Source organism: Macaca thibetana, chromosome 10 (genome assembly GCF_024542745.1).
Source record: "Macaca thibetana thibetana isolate TM-01 chromosome 10, ASM2454274v1, whole genome shotgun sequence".
NCBI classification, from domain to species: domain Eukaryota; kingdom Metazoa; phylum Chordata; class Mammalia; order Primates; family Cercopithecidae; genus Macaca; species Macaca thibetana.
The window spans coordinates 89,980,147-89,997,678 of NC_065587.1; the positions used below are offsets into that span (position 1 = coordinate 89,980,147).

General features: G+C 38.9%; 1 protein-coding gene across 3 annotated transcripts in view; it reads left to right on the plus strand.

Moving 5' to 3' along the window:
* Positions 1-17,532, plus strand: part of XRN2 (5'-3' exoribonuclease 2) — an 87,346-nt gene that overhangs the window by 6,929 nt on the left and 62,885 nt on the right. For 2 of the 3 annotated variants that reach the window (XM_050745431.1, XM_050745433.1), the window contains exons 2-3: positions 16,018-16,145; positions 16,229-16,340. The exons of the other annotated variant lie outside the window; for it this stretch is intronic. In XM_050745431.1, the coding sequence (XP_050601388.1) occupies positions 16,018-16,145; positions 16,229-16,340 (240 nt within the window). The remainder of the gene's footprint in view (positions 1-16,017; positions 16,146-16,228; positions 16,341-17,532) is intronic. 3 annotated transcript variants of the gene reach the window in all.

The window sequence follows — 17,532 nt, forward strand, 5'->3', positions numbered from 1 at the left end:
TAGAAGCTGAGGTCATTGTTTTGAGACATTTCTTCTTTGATACAGATCTTTCTTTTTTTTTTTTTGAGACGGAGTCTCGCTCTGTCGCCCAGGCTGGAGTGCAGTGGCACGATCTCAGCTCACTGCAAGCTCCGCCTCCCGGGTTTCCGCCATTCTCCTGCCTCAGCCTCCCGAGTAGCTGGGACTACAGGCGCCCGCCACCTCGCCCGGCTAGTTTTTTGTATTTTTTAGTAGAGACGGGGTTTCACCGTGTTAGCCAGGATGGTCTCGATCTCCTGACCTCGTGATCCGCCCGTCTCGGCCTCCCAAAGTGCTGGGATTACAGGCTTGAGCCACCGTGCCCGGCCTTGATACAGATCTTGAGTGCCATAAGTTGCCTTCTAGATATTGTTTAAACAGTGTGCCACAAATATTGACATGTTGTATTTTCATTTTCATCCATTTAGAAATATAGTCTAGAACTCCCTTTGGCCCATTGGTTATTTAAGAGTGTTACTTAATTTTCACACACGGGAGATTTTCCAGGTATTTTTTCCCGTTAGTGATTTTTAATTTAATTCACTTATCAGAGATCATACTTAATTTGAGTTCTGTTAAAGTTTATCAGACTGGTTCAGAATATGGTCTCTATGAATGGTTTATGTGCATTTGAAAAGGATACATTTTTTGCTGCTGTGAAATTTTGACTATAACCTTTGGATTTTCCTGTTTCTCCTTTCAGTTCTGTTGGTTTTTGCTCCGTGTATTTTGAAGCTCTTTTATTAGGTACATAAATGCTTAACATTGTTCTAGTTTTTTGATGAATAATATGCTTATCATGAAATGACCTTCACTATTTTTGGTTAATATTTGCTCAGAAATCTATTTTATTCGTCATTGATACAGCCAGTTATTCTGATTAGTGTTAGCATGGTGTATTTTTTTCTATCCTTTTATTTTAGTCTGTTTGCATCTTTATGTTTACAGTGGACATTTTTGTAGGTAACATAACAGTTGGGTCTGGCTTTTTAACACAGTTTGAGAATCTCTGCCCCCTCTTTTTATTGGGGTAAAACATACATAACATAAAATTACCTTTTTGACTGTTTTTAAGTGTACAATTCAATGGAACCAAGTATGTTCACGTTGTTGTGCAACTGTTACCAATGTCTATTTCCAGAACAATTTTATCATCCCAAACAGAAACTCTACCCGTTAAACAGTAACTCCTTGTCCCCCTCCCGACTTTCTGTCTTTATAAATTTGCCTATTCTAGCTACCTTATGTAAATGAAATCATAATATTTTTCCTTTTGTGTCTGGCTTATATCTCTTAGCATAGTGTTTTCAAGGTTTGTCCATGTTGTTGCATGTCTCAGAATTTTATTCCTTTTTAAAGCTGAATGATACTCCCATTGTATGTGGGAGTATATGGGAGTATATGTCACACTCTGGACACTTTTGACTGGTTCTACCTTTAGGCTATTATGAATAACACTGCTGTGCACATTGGTGTACAAGTATCTTTTTTAGTCCCTGCTTTCAATTCTTTTGAGTGTGTACCTATGAGTGGAATCATTGGATCATGTAATTCTGTGTTTAGCATTTTGAGGAACCACCAAATTGTTTTTCTAGTCTGCTTTGTAATTGGGCCATTTAGAACATTTATATTTAAAATGATTATTGATGGCCAGGCACGTTGGCTCACACCTGCAATCCCAGCACTTTGAGAAGCTGAGGAAAATGGATCATTTGAGGCCAGGAGTTTGAGAGCAGCCTGGACAACATAGTGAAACCCTATCTCTAAAAAAGTGACAAAAAAAAAATTAGCCGAACGTAGTGGTACGACACCTGTAAACCCAGCTACTCAGGAGGCCGAGGCACAAGAATCACTTGAACCCGGGAGACTGAGGTTGTAGTGAGCTGAGATCATGCCACTGTACTCCAGCCTGGGCGACAGAGCGAGACTCCGCCTCCTGGGTTCACGCCATTCTCCTGCCTCAGTAGCTGGGACTACAGGTGCCCGCCACCGCACCCAGCTAATTTTTTGTGTTTTATTTTTTTTTTTTTTAAGTAGAGACGGGGTTTCACCACGTTAGCCAGGATAGTCTTGATCTCCTGACTTCCTGGGATTACAGGTGTGAGTCACCGCGCCCGGCCTTAGGTTGTGTTTTTATGATTTCATTTTATTCTCTTTGCTTACTTACTAAGTACTCTTTACTGATTCAATCATCAGCTTCTTCACTTCATGTACTTTAACTGCTTGGCTCATACAGTCTTCCATTTATCAGCTTTCTGACCATCGGAAAATGACTTAAATGCCTAAACTCTGGAGAGCTGGAGCTTCTTGTTAAAACCAAACCCCAAGATAAATTTTTTTTTTTTTGAAGATGGAGTCTTGCTCTGTCGCCCAGGCTGGAGTGCAGTGGGGCGATCTCTGCTCACTGCAACCTCTACCTCCTGGGTTCAAGCTATTCTCCTTCCTCAGCCTCCCAAGTAGCTGGGACTACCAATGTGCGCCATGACGCCTGGCTAATTTTTGTGTTTTTAGTAGAGGTTTCACCACGTTGGCTAAGCTGATCTTGAACTCCTGACCTCAGGCGATCTGCCTGCCTCAGCCTCCCAAAGTGCTGGGATTACAGGCATGAGCCACCATGCCTGGGCCCTAGATAAATCAAATAACACAGTTTAATTGAGCAGTGAACAGTTTGCCAATTGAGTGGCCCTCAGAACCAGAAGAGGTTTGGGGAGCTCTCGAAAACGGAAGTGAGATATAAAAACAGTTTGATCTTTGGCTTATTTGAATATGGCCAGGTAAGTTGGCAACCTGTGATTGACTGAAGCTCAACTGCTGTGATTGGCCGAGACTCTGCTTTCTGTTACAAAAGTGTGCTCCTAAGTTAGGCTTTTCCTTAATGGACTTTGTATAAGTAATATTGCAGTTCTTCAAGTGAAGAATCAGGAAGGAGCCATTCTCAGGCAAAATTTGATGTAAGTTATCACACTACGCTACACTGCTGCTCCCTACAGTTTTCCCCTCTGGTGATCTCTGTGCAAGGGCTGAAACCAGTAGGCTGTGTGTCCTCATTTGTTATCAGCTGGGAATGTGTGTGTTGGGTGACTCAATTTTTCACTGCCCTGTGCATGTCCACAAATGACTGCGAAAGTACCATGATTATTAATTTTGGGGTTAAAAATAGATTTCAGTGAGTAGACACATTTGCAAACACAGGATTCATGAATAGTGAAAGTTGGCTATCTGTGTATCACAGAGGGTGGTTGTGTGGATTAGATGTATTAATACCAGTTATACATTCCTAGTACAGAAGCATTTGCTAAATGGCAACTATTTGGGAAATCTGATTTCAGAATTTTATTTGGTGAATTAATTTTTAGTACTTTATGTGTCCAAGTAAAGGCAGAGATGTTTTTGAGTCTAACTCTTGGTGATGCTGCGTTGTAGTGTACAGTGTGGTCTTACTGTTTTCATGTAATGAAATCCAGGTTTCCTCCACTGCCTCTTTTCTCTCTTCCATTTCATTGAGTACTACTTTTGTGATAGGCTGATATCACTCTGAGGGAAGGGAGAAAAATAATAAGGCGGACATTTATCCTTATCCTACATTCTATTTTCTCCAATATGATTGTTTTTTTGGAGCTGGTTACCACATTCTTTAAACAGCTTTGTTGAGATATGATTTGTATACAATAAAATTCACCCATTTAAAGTGTACAGCTCAATGATTTTTAATATTTTCACAAGTGTGTGCATCCATCGCCACAGTCAATTTTAGAACATTTTAATCACCTTGAAAAGAAACTTGTACTCTTTAGCTATTGTCCCTCTATCTGCTGTCACCTCTTCTCCCAACCTTAAGCAACCACTGATCTACTTTATGTCTGTGTAGATTTTTCCTAGTCCGGACTTTCACGTGAGAGGAATCTATAGAATATGGTCATTTCTGGCTGGCTTCTTTCACTTAACATTACGTTTTCAAAGTTCACCCATGTTGTAGCACGTTTCAGTACTTTATTATTTGCTTATGGCCAAATACTGTGCCATTGTATGGATATACCACATTTTGTTCATCCATTTATCTGTTGATAAACATTTGAACAGCTTCTATCTTTTGGCTATTATGAATAATGCTGTTTTAAATATTCATGTTACATTTCTATGTGGATATGTTTTCATTTTTCTTGGGTGTATACCTAGGGGTAGAGTTGCTGGATTACATGGTTTAATCATTTGAAGAACTGCCAGCCGCTTTCCCAGGTTCTCGCTCTGTTGCCCAGGCTGGAGTACAATGGCATGATCATAGCTCTCTGCAGCCTTGAACTCCTGGGCTCAAGCGATTCTCCTGCCTCAGTCTCCCAAATATCTTGGACTAGAGGCATGTGTCACTATGCTTGGCTAACTTTTTTTTTTTAAAGAGATGGAATTTCCCTGTGTTGACTGGTCTTGAACTCCTAGCCTCAAGTGATTGCACTATTTTATATTCCCACCAGTAATGTATGAGGGTTCCCAGTTTTTCCACATTTTTGATGTGAAGCATGTTTACTGTGTGCTGCTTACCAACTTGTCTGAGTCTGATAAGATAAGGACATCCACGTACAGTGTTACATGAAGAGGGTTTATTATTTACAAATAGACAGTAAAGGACAACAGAAGCCTAGGATTCATTCTGAATGGGTCCCCCATGGCTCAGGAAATGTGCCCAGGGCAGATAGAGTCTTGACTGCAGGGGCCACACTTGCATGGTGGCAGAGGAACCCCAAAAGGCAGCCCACTCTGGGTTATACACCTCAGGGTTCATGTGACACACTGAGCTAATGCTTTGAAAAACGTTCTGCTTCCGGGGGTGAAAGGTACAGAGCCCACCTTGTCCCAGGCAGTGGTGCCATCACTCAAGATGTTACATTCCTGGGAGGGACAGGAGCAAGGCTGGACATTTTTAGGCAGTTCTTCCCTATTTCAGGATATTGCATTCCCATCACATTCTACAGTCACTTTTGAGAACTATGAGCAAGAAAAGGAACTGAGTTGGTCCAAGGCCAGCCAAAGAACCATCCCACACTTGCCAACACTTGTTACCTGACTTGGCTTTAGCCGTTCTAGTGGGTGTGTGACGTGGTATTTCCTGTGGTTTTGATTTGCATTTTCCTGATGACTAGTGGTGTTGAGCATCTTTTCATGTGCTTACTGGCCATCTGTGTATCTTTTGGAGAAATGTCTATTTAGGTTCTTTGTCTCCTCTTCCCCCTTTTTCTTTGAGACAGGGTCTCACTCTTGTTACCCAGGCTGGAGGATAGTGGCACAATCTCAGCTCACTGCAACCTCCATCTCCTAGGGTCAAGTTCATCCTCCCACCTGAGCCTCCTGAGTAGCTGGGACTACAGACAGGCACTACCATACCCGACTAACTTTTTGTATTTTGGATTGAGACAGAGTTTTGCCACATTGCCCAGGCTGGTCTCGAACTCCTGAGCTCAGATGATCCACCTGCGTCAGCCTCCCAAAGTGTTGGGATTACAGGCGTGAGCCACCATACCCGGCCTCTTTGCCTTTTAAAAATTGGGTTGGCCTGTTATTGAATTGTAAGAGTTTTAAAGAATATATTCCAAATATAAGCCCCTTATGAGATAAATGATTTGCAAATATTTTCCCACATTCTGTGGATTGTCTTTCCACTTTCTTGATGGTGTCCTTTGAAGAATAAAAGTTTAAAATTTTGTCCGGGCGTGGTGACTCAGGCTTGTAATCCCAGCACTTTGGGATGCTGAGGTGGGCCGATCACTTGAGGACAGGAGTTTGAGACCAGCTTGGCCAACATGGTGAAACCGTGTCTCTACTGAAAATACAGAAAATTAGCCGGGCCTGGTGGCGGGCACCCATAATTCCAGTTACTCGGGAGGCTGAGGCAGGAGAATGGCTTGAACCCAGGAGGCAGAGGTTGCAGTGAGCCAAGATCGCGCCATTGCACTCCAACCTGGGCAACAAGAGCACAACTCAGTCTCAAAAAACAAAAAAAAGTTTAACATTTTGATGATGAAGTACAGTTCATCTGCTTTTTTCTTTTTATCGTTTGTGCTTTTGGTGGCATATCTAAGAATTCCACTGCCAAATTCAAGGTCACAAAGATTTACACCTGTTTTTTGGAAGAGTTTTATAGTTTTAGCTCTTAAATGTAGGTTCATGATCCATTTTGAGTTGTTTGAGTTGAGTTAAGGTGTGAAGTAATAGTCCAGCTTCACTTTCTTGCATTGGCTCTCCAGTTGTCCTATGCCATTTGTTGAAGACTGTTCTTTTCTCCGTTAAATGATCTTGACACCATGTAAAAATCAGCTAATAATAGCTATGTGCATTTATTTCTGGACTCAGTTCCATTCCGTTGATCTAAATGTTTATCCTTGTCCCAGGACCACACTGTCTTGATTACTGTTGCTTTGTAGTAAGCTTTGAAATCAGGAAATAGAGTATGATTCCTACTTTATTCTTTTCCAGGATTATTTTGGCTATTACGGCTGCCTTGCAATTTTATATGAAATTTTATAAGCAGCTTGTCAGGTTCTACAAATAAATCAGCTGGGATTCTGGTATAGATCACATTGAATTTGTCAATCAGTTTGAGGAGTATTGTCATCTTAATGTTGAGTCGTCTGTTCCATAAATATGGGATGTTTTCTATTTATTTAGAACTATTTTGATTTCTGTCAACAATGTTTTGTAGTTTTCAAAATATAAATTTTGCATTTCTTTGTTAGATTTAGCCCTAGTTTTTTGATACTATTGTGAGAATGTTTTAATTTTATTTTTGGAATACTCATTGCAGGTGTATAGAAATGTAATTTATTTTTATATATTGATTTTGTATCCTATAACCTTGCTGAAGTCATATATCCTAATAATTTTCTAGTAGATTCCTTAGGATTTTCTATATAGAAAATCATGTCATGTGCAAATACAGTTTAATTTCTTTTTTTCTAATACCAATACGTTTTCTTTTTCCTGCCTAATTGCCCTGGCTGGAACCTCCAGAATAGAAGTGGCAAGAGCAGGCATCTTTGTCTTGTTCCTGATTTTAGAGGGAAAGCATTTAGGCTTTGACCGCCAAGTGTGATGTTAACTGTTGGATTTTTTGTTTTGTTTTGTTTTGCAGATGCCCTTTATGTTGAGAATTTCCATTCTATTTCTAGTTGAGTATTTTTTTAATCATGAAAGTGTTAGATTTTTCTAATGCTTTTTCTGTATAAAGATGATCATGTGATTTTGCTTTGCAATCTGTTTATATGATGTGTTTCATTGATTGGTTTTTGGATGTTCAACCAACTTTGCATTTCTAGGATAAATCCTACTTGGTGGTGGTGTATAATAGTTTAATATATTGCTGACTTCTGTTTGCTAGTCCAGTCGTCTTGCAGTATCTGTGAGGGATTGGTTCCAGGACCTCCTGTGGATGCCAAAATCAATAGAGGCTCAAATTTCTGATATATAATGGTTTAGTATTTGCATATAATCTATGCACATCTTCTCGTATATTCTAAATAATCCCTAGGTTACTTAAATACCTGGTACAATGTAAATGCTGTAGTTGTTACACTGTATCGTTTAGGGAATAATGACAAGAAAAGGTCTGCACATGTTTAGTACCAACACAACTGTCCATTTTTTTTCCTGAATATTTTCGATCCGTGATTGGCCTATTCTACAGAGTAGAATCAACAGATGTGGAGAGCTGACTGTATTCTGTTGAGGATTTTTGCATCCATGCTCATAAGAAACGCTGGTCTGCAGTTTTTTCTTTTATGTTTTTGTGTGGTCTTGGTATTGGTCATATTGGCCCAATAAAATGTGTTCAGAATTGTTGGGAAGAATTCATGAAGAATTTGTACTAATTCTTCTTTTGAATGTCTGATGTAATTCAGCCGTGAAGCCATTTAGGCTTGGACTTTTCTTTGTGAATAATTTGTGGATTACTGATTTAATCTCTTTAACTTGTTACAGGTTTATTCGGATTATCTCTTTCTTGAATCATTTTTGGTAGTTTGTGTCTTTCTAGTAATTTGTCCATTTCATCTAAGTTATCTAATTTGTTGGTGTATGACTATTTATAGTGTTTCTTTATCATCCTTTTTTTGTTTTTATGAGGTTAACTGTAATGTCCGCTCTCGTCTCTGATTCTAGTAATTTGAATCTTCCTTCCTTTTTCCTTAATCAAACTAGCAGAAGGTTTGTCATTTTTTGGTTGATCTTTTTAAAAAACTAGCTTTGTTGGTTTCGCTTTTTCTCTGTTTTTGAATTTTCTTTTCATTAATTTCTGCTCTAATCTTTTATTCTTTCTGCTTGCTTTAGGTTTAGTTTACTCTCTTTTGGTATCTTAGGTGGAAAGTTAGGTAATTGATTTGAGATTTTTTTTAAATTAACTTTTTCAGAGCCAAATACTTCTGAAGAGATATTTCTTAATCTAAGCATTTACAACTATAAATTTCCATCTGAACACTGCTTTATATGTATTCCGTAACATTTTGTATATTGTGTCTTCATTTGTATTGATCCCAAAGTATTTTCTGATTTCCTGTTTGATTTCTTCCTAGACCCCTTGGTTATTTGACAGTGTTGTTTAATTTCCACATATTTGTGAATTTGCTAATTTTTTTTCTCTTAGTGATTTCTAATTTCATTGTGGTCAGAGGATATACTTTGTATTATTTCTATGCTTTTAATTTTTTCGAGAGCATATTTCATGTACACCTGAGAATGTATATTCTGTTGTTAGGTGTAATGTGCTATAAACATCTGTTAGGTCTCTGTTGATAGTGTTGTTAAAGTTATCTGTTTTTATGTTGATCTTCTGTTTTGTTCTGTTATTGAAAGTGGAATATTGAAGTCTCCAGCTATCAGTGTTGAATTGCCATATGTTTTGTTTTGTATATTTTGGTGCTGTTATTAGGTGCACCTGTATTTTTAATTGTTACATCTTTTTCTTGATGGATTTACTTTTTATCATTATAAAATGACCTTCTACCTCCAGTAACATTTTTTTATTTGTTTTAGTCTATTTTATCCGATATCAATATAGCCACTCCAGTTTTCTTGTAGTTGCTGTCTGCATGATTATCTTTTCTCATCCATTTACTTTTACTCTTTTGGGTGTTTGAATCTCAAGTATATCTCCTGTATATAACACATAGTTGGATCATGTTTTAAAATCCGCTTTGACAAGCTACCTTTTTGTTGGATTGTTTGATCCATTCACATTTTAATGTAATTATTGATAGAGCTACGTTTTACTTTTTGTTTTTTTTATGTCTCATGTCATTTTTCTCTTTCTCCTTCGTGCTTTCTTTTGTAATGAGAGGCTATTTTCTAATATAGCATTCTAATTTTTTTCTTTTCTTATTCAGCGGCCAGTTACTAGAAGGATTCTAATTTCATTAGTAATTTTTTTCCACTATATATATTTTTCAAAGTCATTGTTCTAGAGATTACCCTATGTATCTTATCAGAATCAGATTCAGATTTATACTAGCTTAATTTCAGTAATATATGCTAAAATTTATTGAACTTTACTGCTATATAGTTCAATTCCCATCCCCCCTTTGTATATTATTGTTATATATATTACATATATTGACATAACCCAACAATACTTTTTTTTAAGTGTTACTTTACCATCTGCAGCCATTTCCTTAGCCCACTGCAACTTTGTTTCCATCCACCCCTTTTGTGCTATTAGGGCAAATATGTTACACGTATATTACATTCTACCTTATAAGCTCAACATTATACTATATAATATTTACACATTTGCTTTTTAATTCAGTTAATAAAGGAGGGGAAAATATACTTGTGCTTATTGTTTGCATGGACTTGCATTACCATCTGGAGTCACTTGCCTTAGTAACTTTAGTAAACTTTTTGTAACTTTATAGCTGGAATAACTTGGTTTAGTAGTTTTTGAAAGTGTGGTCTGTTAGCAACAATTCGGTCAGCTTTTTGTTCATCTGAGTCTTCATGTCACCCCAGTTTTGAACCATAGCTTTCCTGGACTGAGAATTCTTGGTTGACAGGGTTCTTTTGTTGTTGTTTGTTTGTTTCCACTTCTTCACTGCTTTTTATGTTATCCCACTACCTATTGGCCTTCTTTGTTTGTTTGTTTGTTTATTTATTTATTTTGAGATGGAGTCTCACTCTGTCACCCAGACTGGAGTGCAGTGGCACGATCTTGGCTCACTGCAACCTCCATCTCCTGGGTTCAAGTGATTCTCCTGCCTCAGCCTCCCTAGTAGCTGGGGCTACAGGCATGCACCACCACACTCGGCTAATTTTTTATATTTTTAGTAGAGATGGGGTTTCACCATGTTGGCCAGGCTGAACTCGAACTCTTAAATTGTAGATCTTTCCGGGGATTAGTTTCTGAGGTCAGTGTTTGGTATTTGTGCCAAACCCAGGAGGGCTCCTCCCAGCCATCTTAATGCCTAGTTTTCTTCTGCAAACTAGCTTGTAGTCCAGGCCTGTATCTTCATTAGATCCATTAGTCTCCTCCCAATTGCTTTTCATCATAACTTGCACTGTTTTGGTTTGTTTGTTTGTATTTGAGACAGGGTCTCACTCTGTTGCCCAGCCTGGGGTGCAGTGGTGTGATCTTGGCCCACTGCGTCTTCGACTTCCTGGGCTCAGGTGATTCTCCCACCTCAGCTCAGCGTCCTGAGTAGCTGGGATTACAGGTGTGCCACCACACCTGGCTAATTTTTTGTAGAGATGAGGTTTCACCATATTGCCTAGGCTGGTCTCAAACTCCTGGGCTCAAGTGCTCTGTCTTGGTTTCCCGAAGTGCTCCGATTATAGTTGTGAGCAACTGTGCCTGGCTTTGTTTGTGTGTGTGTGTGTGTGTGTGTGTGTGTAGGGTCTCACTTTGTCACCTAGGCTATGGTTCTGTAGTGGCACAATCAGCTCACTGTATCTGCCAACTCCTGGGCTCATGCAGCCCTCTGCCTTAATCTCCTGGGTACCTGGGACTACAGGTACATGCCACTGCCCCTGCCTGAATCTTTTTTTTTTTTTTTTTTTTTTTTTTTTGAGACGGAGTCTCGCTCTGCCGCCCAGGCTGGAGTGCAGTGGCCGGATCTCAGCTCACTGCAAGCTCCGCCTCCCGGGTTCACGCCATTCTCCTGCCTCAGCCTCCCGAGTAGTTGGGACTACAGGCGCCCGCCACCACGCCCGGCTAGGTTTTTTTTGTTTTTTTTTTTTGTATTTTTTTAGTAGAGACGGGGTTTCACCGTGTTAGCCAGGATGGTCTCGATCTCCTGACCTCGTGATCCGCCCGTCTCGGCCTCCCAAAGTGCTGGGATTACAGGCTTGAGCCACCGCACCCGGCCCCCTGCCTGATTCTTGGTGGGGCTCTGGGAGTCTCTGTGTTCCCCAGGCTGGCCTTAAACTCCTGGTTGCAAGTGATTCCCCCACTTTAGCCTCCCAAAATGCTGATGACCGACCTGAGCCACTCGGCCTCACTCTACTTTCACTGTTTTTGAGAACAGCTGTGTTTTTGTTTTTTTTTTTTTCAAACTTTACTGTGCACTTTTGCAAATGAATTTCGTTCTAAAATTTTTACAGGTTTTCTTGAGTTGCTTGCTGTTTGCCCTCAGGATCATTTCCAAAGGCTTTGAATGTTTTTGTTTTAAAAGTAATATTTAACCAGTTTCACTGGGGAGCAGGTCATTGAAGCTCTTCATGCTGTCATGTTGGAATAAAATCTTCTGATAAGACTTTATGTAGGGAATGATGATCAATGTCACACACCTTGCCTATTTTGTATCCTGTGTAGTACTTAACATAGACCTCGGCCCACATCACTTTGAATCTAGTGAAATTACAATTAATTAGTCTAACATACTGGTTAAGGTACCATCTCTTAGTCATGGTTTTAAATCCTAGTTCCTGAACCTGGCAGTAGTGTGACTTTGGAAAAGCCACTTAACCTCTCTAAGCATTTGTGTTCTTAATTGTAAGTGGAACACTCCAGACCTCACAAGGTTGTTGTGAGTATAGAATGGAATAATCCATGAGTAAAAGCCCTTGTAACAGTGCTTATCACATGTTAAGTGCTCCATAAATGCTAGTGGTAATTATTAGTCCTCATTCACTAATATCATATAAAAATGAAGATCTAACACACGTACAACTTGAAAAAATACTAATCATGCACAAGTGTCAAAATGTCTTATTATAGGTTGAATTTTTAAGCCAAAATGCTGTAATTTAAACTTTTCATTAGCTCTTTGGCCATTTCTCTCTAAAATATCACCCATGTTTTGAATTTCTTTTCATAGTTCAAGCTTCTTTAAGGGAAATCTAAAACTGAGTTGTATGGTTTGGCCTGTGACTTCCCTCAGTGGGATACTCCTATGGCCCTGGAATCTCAGACATGATTCGTGGTTTTTCTGATGTTGCTTTTTAAATCCTTTGTAGGTTTAAACAAAAATAATGCATCTACTGAGCTATTGGTGGTGGTTTATCTTCATAAGGTTGACTGGGACTATAGGTTGGCATGAAATTCATTTTAGGACTTCAAAACCTGTGTAATGTATTTTATACAAACATTATTTGTATATTTACTTCTTTAAATACCTTCTTTATCTTGATTTCTTGGCATTTTCATGCACAATAGAATGATATCCCAGCTGCCTATTTGGAATAAATATATCCCCTACTTTATTATCTATGAAGTCATGAAGGAGCAGGCTTCCTACTAGGCAGAGCTATCTTGACTGCCAGCCTTCTGGTATGGGTGCTCTCTGTTCCTTCCTGGGAATTGCTGCTCAGCCAGGGCACTGCACTGCCTTTCTAACCTAAGCCATCATGTTCTCTGGGAGCTCCTTTCTCAAGTTGCCTGGCTCACATGGGACCTGGGTGGGTGAAGGGAGAGGAGAGGGCAGGAGTTGACCCACCTGGCTGTTCCTGTGACTGGCGCTGATGACTCATCCAGAAGCTGTTCCTTGAGTCTCCTCTGTGGGCCTGGAGCCCTCTTGTGTTAGCCCACCTTTGGCAGCATATCTCTTCTCACATATTGGAGGTACTGCGCTCCATCTTCAGTTAGGGCTATTGGTTCCCCATATTTTAGGTATCCCTCATCATTTCTCAGCCACAGAAATTCTGGTTTTCTGCCGTAGTTATACAGTAGATTGTTTGGTCTTTCATGTGTTCTCGGGGTAGAAAGGGAAGACTGCAGTGTGTGCTCAGTCTGTCATCTGGGGAATCCAAAAAAATAATTAAAAGTCATTACTTGAAATACATTGGTTTTAGGGTTCAGAGTGGCTCTCCTTTTAGCTGCCCTTTGATTAAGGATCTCTCTTTAACTGAACAGGAAATGTGTTGGTATAGCATTGGACAAGGTTCTTGAGGAGTCAGTTCTTTGTTGAGCATCAAAGTCTTCTCTTGATGAAAGGAATTCTAAAGTTACATAGTAAGTGTGTTGGACATATCTACAGTACTCTTGAGGGGAAAACATATTCAGTTTTCTTACTGGGAATACTCGGAGCTCTTTTCTCAAAATTAGGACCCACCTACTGCATACTTTATTTTTTTCCTAGGTAGTAGAAGTAGAAATTCTCATGTAGCTCCACTCCATATGAAGAGCTGTGCCTTTTCTTGTGCTAGGCACTAGGGCAGGGATTAGCCAGCTAGTGACATCCTGTTTTTGTGAGTCAGGTTTTATTGGAATACAGCCATGCCCGTTCATGTTGTGTTGTTTATGGCTGCTTTCACTCTTCAAAGGCAGATATTCGTTGTTGCAGTTGAGATCGTATGGCCAGCAGGTCTGAAATATTTACCGATTGCTCTCTTGGGGGACACAAAGAATGAGTTTTGATTTTCCTGAGTGTGGTGGGCCCTTGGACAGGATGAAGGTAGATTGGACTTTGCAGTATAGAGGATAGAGAGCCTCTTGCCATCATAGAGTTTGTTTTAATTTTGGGGTCATCAAATTACCTTTTTCTACAGACTCCACCCCCGCCCCAAAAATTGACCTGCTTTTTTCCTTACCACTTATTCCACTCACTGTTCCTGATCAAGCCTTTTTTTCTTGATTCACAGCATGTGTGTACAGAAGATTGTCTAATGGCTTCTTCTCTGTTCTGCCTTAAATCCCTTTCGTTATTCTTTCCCTTCAGTTCTAAATGCAACTTGAAGCCCAGTTCCATTCCTATGATTCCTTCTCAGAGATAGTCAATATCCTGAAGTTGGTGTTTATCATTCCTTTGCTTTTCAACATGCTTTTATTGCATATGTATTCGTCCCTGAGCAATATTGAATGCTGTTTTAATTCATAACTTTCTGTAAATGGTATACTGTGTATGTTCTTTTTTTTTTTTTTTTGGTCTTGGCAGTATATTTGTGACCATCTAGCTCTAGCTTTTCCAATCTCACTTGCATCTCACAATGGATGTTATATGAGTGGTGTGATCATAGCTCACGGCAGCCTTGAACTCCTGGCCTCAAGCAGTCCTCCCACCTCAGCCTCCGAAGTAGCTGAGACAACAGGCACATACCACCATACCTGATTTTAAATTTCTATTTCTTTTTCTAACAGCTTTATTGAAATATAATTTGTATATCATGAAATTGATCTGCTGAAAGTATATGATTTAGTGGTTTTTAGTATATTTACAGAGCTGTGCAGTTATCACTATTATCTGATTTTAGAGGGTCTTCATTCTCAAAAGTAGTTATCAGTTGCTACCCATCTCCCTCCCCTGTCTCCACCCTCACATGAAGCAACCATTAATCTACATTTTATATTTGCAAACATGTCTGTTTTAGACTTTTCATATAAATGGGATTGTATAGTACTTGGTACTTTATGACTGGCTTCTTTCATTTAACATAATGTTTTTGAGCTTCATCCATGATGTAGTATGTACATGATGGGCTTTTAAATTGCTTATAGTTTTTGCTGTTACAAGTGATGCTTTATATGTGTTTGAGGAACTGTTATTTTAAGTGACTTTTATTGTTAATAGTAAAAATGAGATCTCATAGTCTTAATCTTTCGCTGAGGCTCTGGGAGAGAAAAACAAAGGTAATAACATTTACAAAAACATAATTGAGTATCTCTGGCAGTGAGTAAGCCCTTGCCTTTCGAAGAACTCTGTAGCTGGGGTAGATTGACTAATTGTAAAACAGTGCAAGTGCCACAAGTGAATAAGCAAAATTATGAGGAAATGCAGAAGGAACAATTAATTTCTTGGGAGATACGTACAAGATGTTATAAAGTAAGTGACATTTGATTTGAGTCTAGACCCTGGAAATTAGTAATATTTCAGGAAGTGGGTGTTGGCAAGGGAGGAAGAAGGCATTCTGAAAGAAGCATCATGTGACCACGTTGAGAGATTAAAAGGCATTTTCTAGGAACTTACAAGAGAGTGAGTGGGCCTCAACAACAGTATGGCAGGATAGGAGACTAGGAAGGGTCCAGGCTCATTGGTAAATGCCTGCTGTGAGAATCATTAGAAAAACTAGGTAAGATTAAGACGTACACTTTTATGTTTTAGAAAGAGAACTCTGACAATGAGTGAGCTGGAGACCAGAGAGTCTAGAGGTTGGGCAGACTAGCTGAAGGTTGTGCTCTTTTAGGTTAGAGATGGTAACTTCTTGTTGTTCATGGTGGTGGGAATGAAAGGAGATGAAGTAGGTAAGCATTTTTTACGTTACTTTGACAGGACTTACTGATGTGAGTGGTGAGGGAAATGAATTTTAAGATGACTCCCATAATCTCTTACTTGAACAACCTAAATGATTTGGGAATTTTCTATACATCTCCTACATTGTCAAAAATAACTGTGTTAGAAGCCATCCACTTCCTACAGATAAAATACCTGCTTCAGTTTGCTTTAAGGAATAAAATAACTTCTTATAATTTAAAGGTTACTTGAAGTGTTTTATTTCCAGTTCAGAAATGAAGCACAAGTTCATACTGAGCCTAGGATCTGTCATTTTTAGACTTGAACAATCAAACTACTATTAATTATCACTTCCTCATAGCCAAAAGAATGCAATGGTGTAAAGATTCCAGTTGATGCCAGTAAACCTAATCCAAATGATGTGGAGTTTGATAATCTGTATTTGGATATGAATGGAATCATCCATCCCTGTACTCATCCTGAAGACAAGTACGTAACCCGTTTTTGTCACTGATATAGCAAATCACAGAGGAAACACTATATTATATTACATTGTTTGGTTGTCATTATAGACCAGCACCAAAAAATGAAGATGAAATGATGGTTGCAATTTTTGAGTACATTGACAGACTTTTCAGTATTGTAAGACCAAGACGACTTCTCTACATGGCAATAGATGGAGTGGTAAGTGCTAAAATAATTAACTTAGAAGCCTCCATTTTGGTTTTTGCTGTGTTACCAGTGTCTAGAATGAAAGTCAGCTAAATAATGAAAAATGTTGACAGTGATGAACTTGAGAAAGAAAGCCTCATCCTTCAGTCGTTCGTTCAGATTTTTTTTGTGTGTGTTTTGTGCTTATTTTGTGCTTAGTACCGTGAAATACTGGGGATGTTGGTGACTGCCCTTGCTTTTGAACTTTTGGCTTACCGTCAAAGGGAAGGAGGCATAGATAAATGAGTGAGCTTAGTTATTTATAGCCATTATAAGCACAATACATGCAGGGTGTTGAGGGAAGAGGAAGTCAGTGCTGCTAAGGAAGTTAGGATATAGAGAAGAGGTGACTTTTGTTCCATTTCTTTAACAATGAAGAATAATTGGGAGATTGGTGGGTAATGGTGGGAGATGGATGGGACAGGATTTGGGGAGGGAGGACCTTCCAGATTTCTCAAATGTGGCAGGTAAACACAGTTTCCATGCCTTTGACCACACTGACATGTTTTGGCAACTACCGGTGGTTTGAATTGAGACGCAAAGTATAGCAAAAGCTTGAGAAAGCCTTACCATCTGGAGTTTGGATTGTATCCTCTAGGCAATGAGTAGTCATGAAAATGATTTGAGAGGAGTAAGTTACTGACCTATGATAATAATACCAAGTAGCTCATTTTATAAATGACCAGCAAACTGTATCGGGGTGTAAGGTAAGATATAACTCTAAATTTATTTAGCTATGTGCAAGTAGATTCTTTCTTTTAATTTTAGTGCATCCTAGTGGCTAATGGAATGATTTTAGAAATCCAGAGAACTTTGAATCCAAGAAGATTAACTTTTCTGTGAGATTCGTCTTACTCAGTGAAAAATCTTAGCTCCTGATAACTTGCTAAGTTGCAGTTAGAATTGAGTAAAGAGCAAAAAGAAAAGGAATATGTCTTGTTTAGAGCACATTTCAGTTTATATTCAGCTAATTTTTTTTGAATAAATCTTTAGCTTTACTCCAGTGTGTTCTTTCTGCTGCATCAAGTATAAAGTATGTACACGTTTGTATGCATATGTGTGTGTACATGTTTATACACACTTTTTTTGTTAATATATAAATGTAGATAAAGAACTTTGTACTTAAGAGGGCTACATTAGATGGTCTTGTGGTCTTGTTCTACAG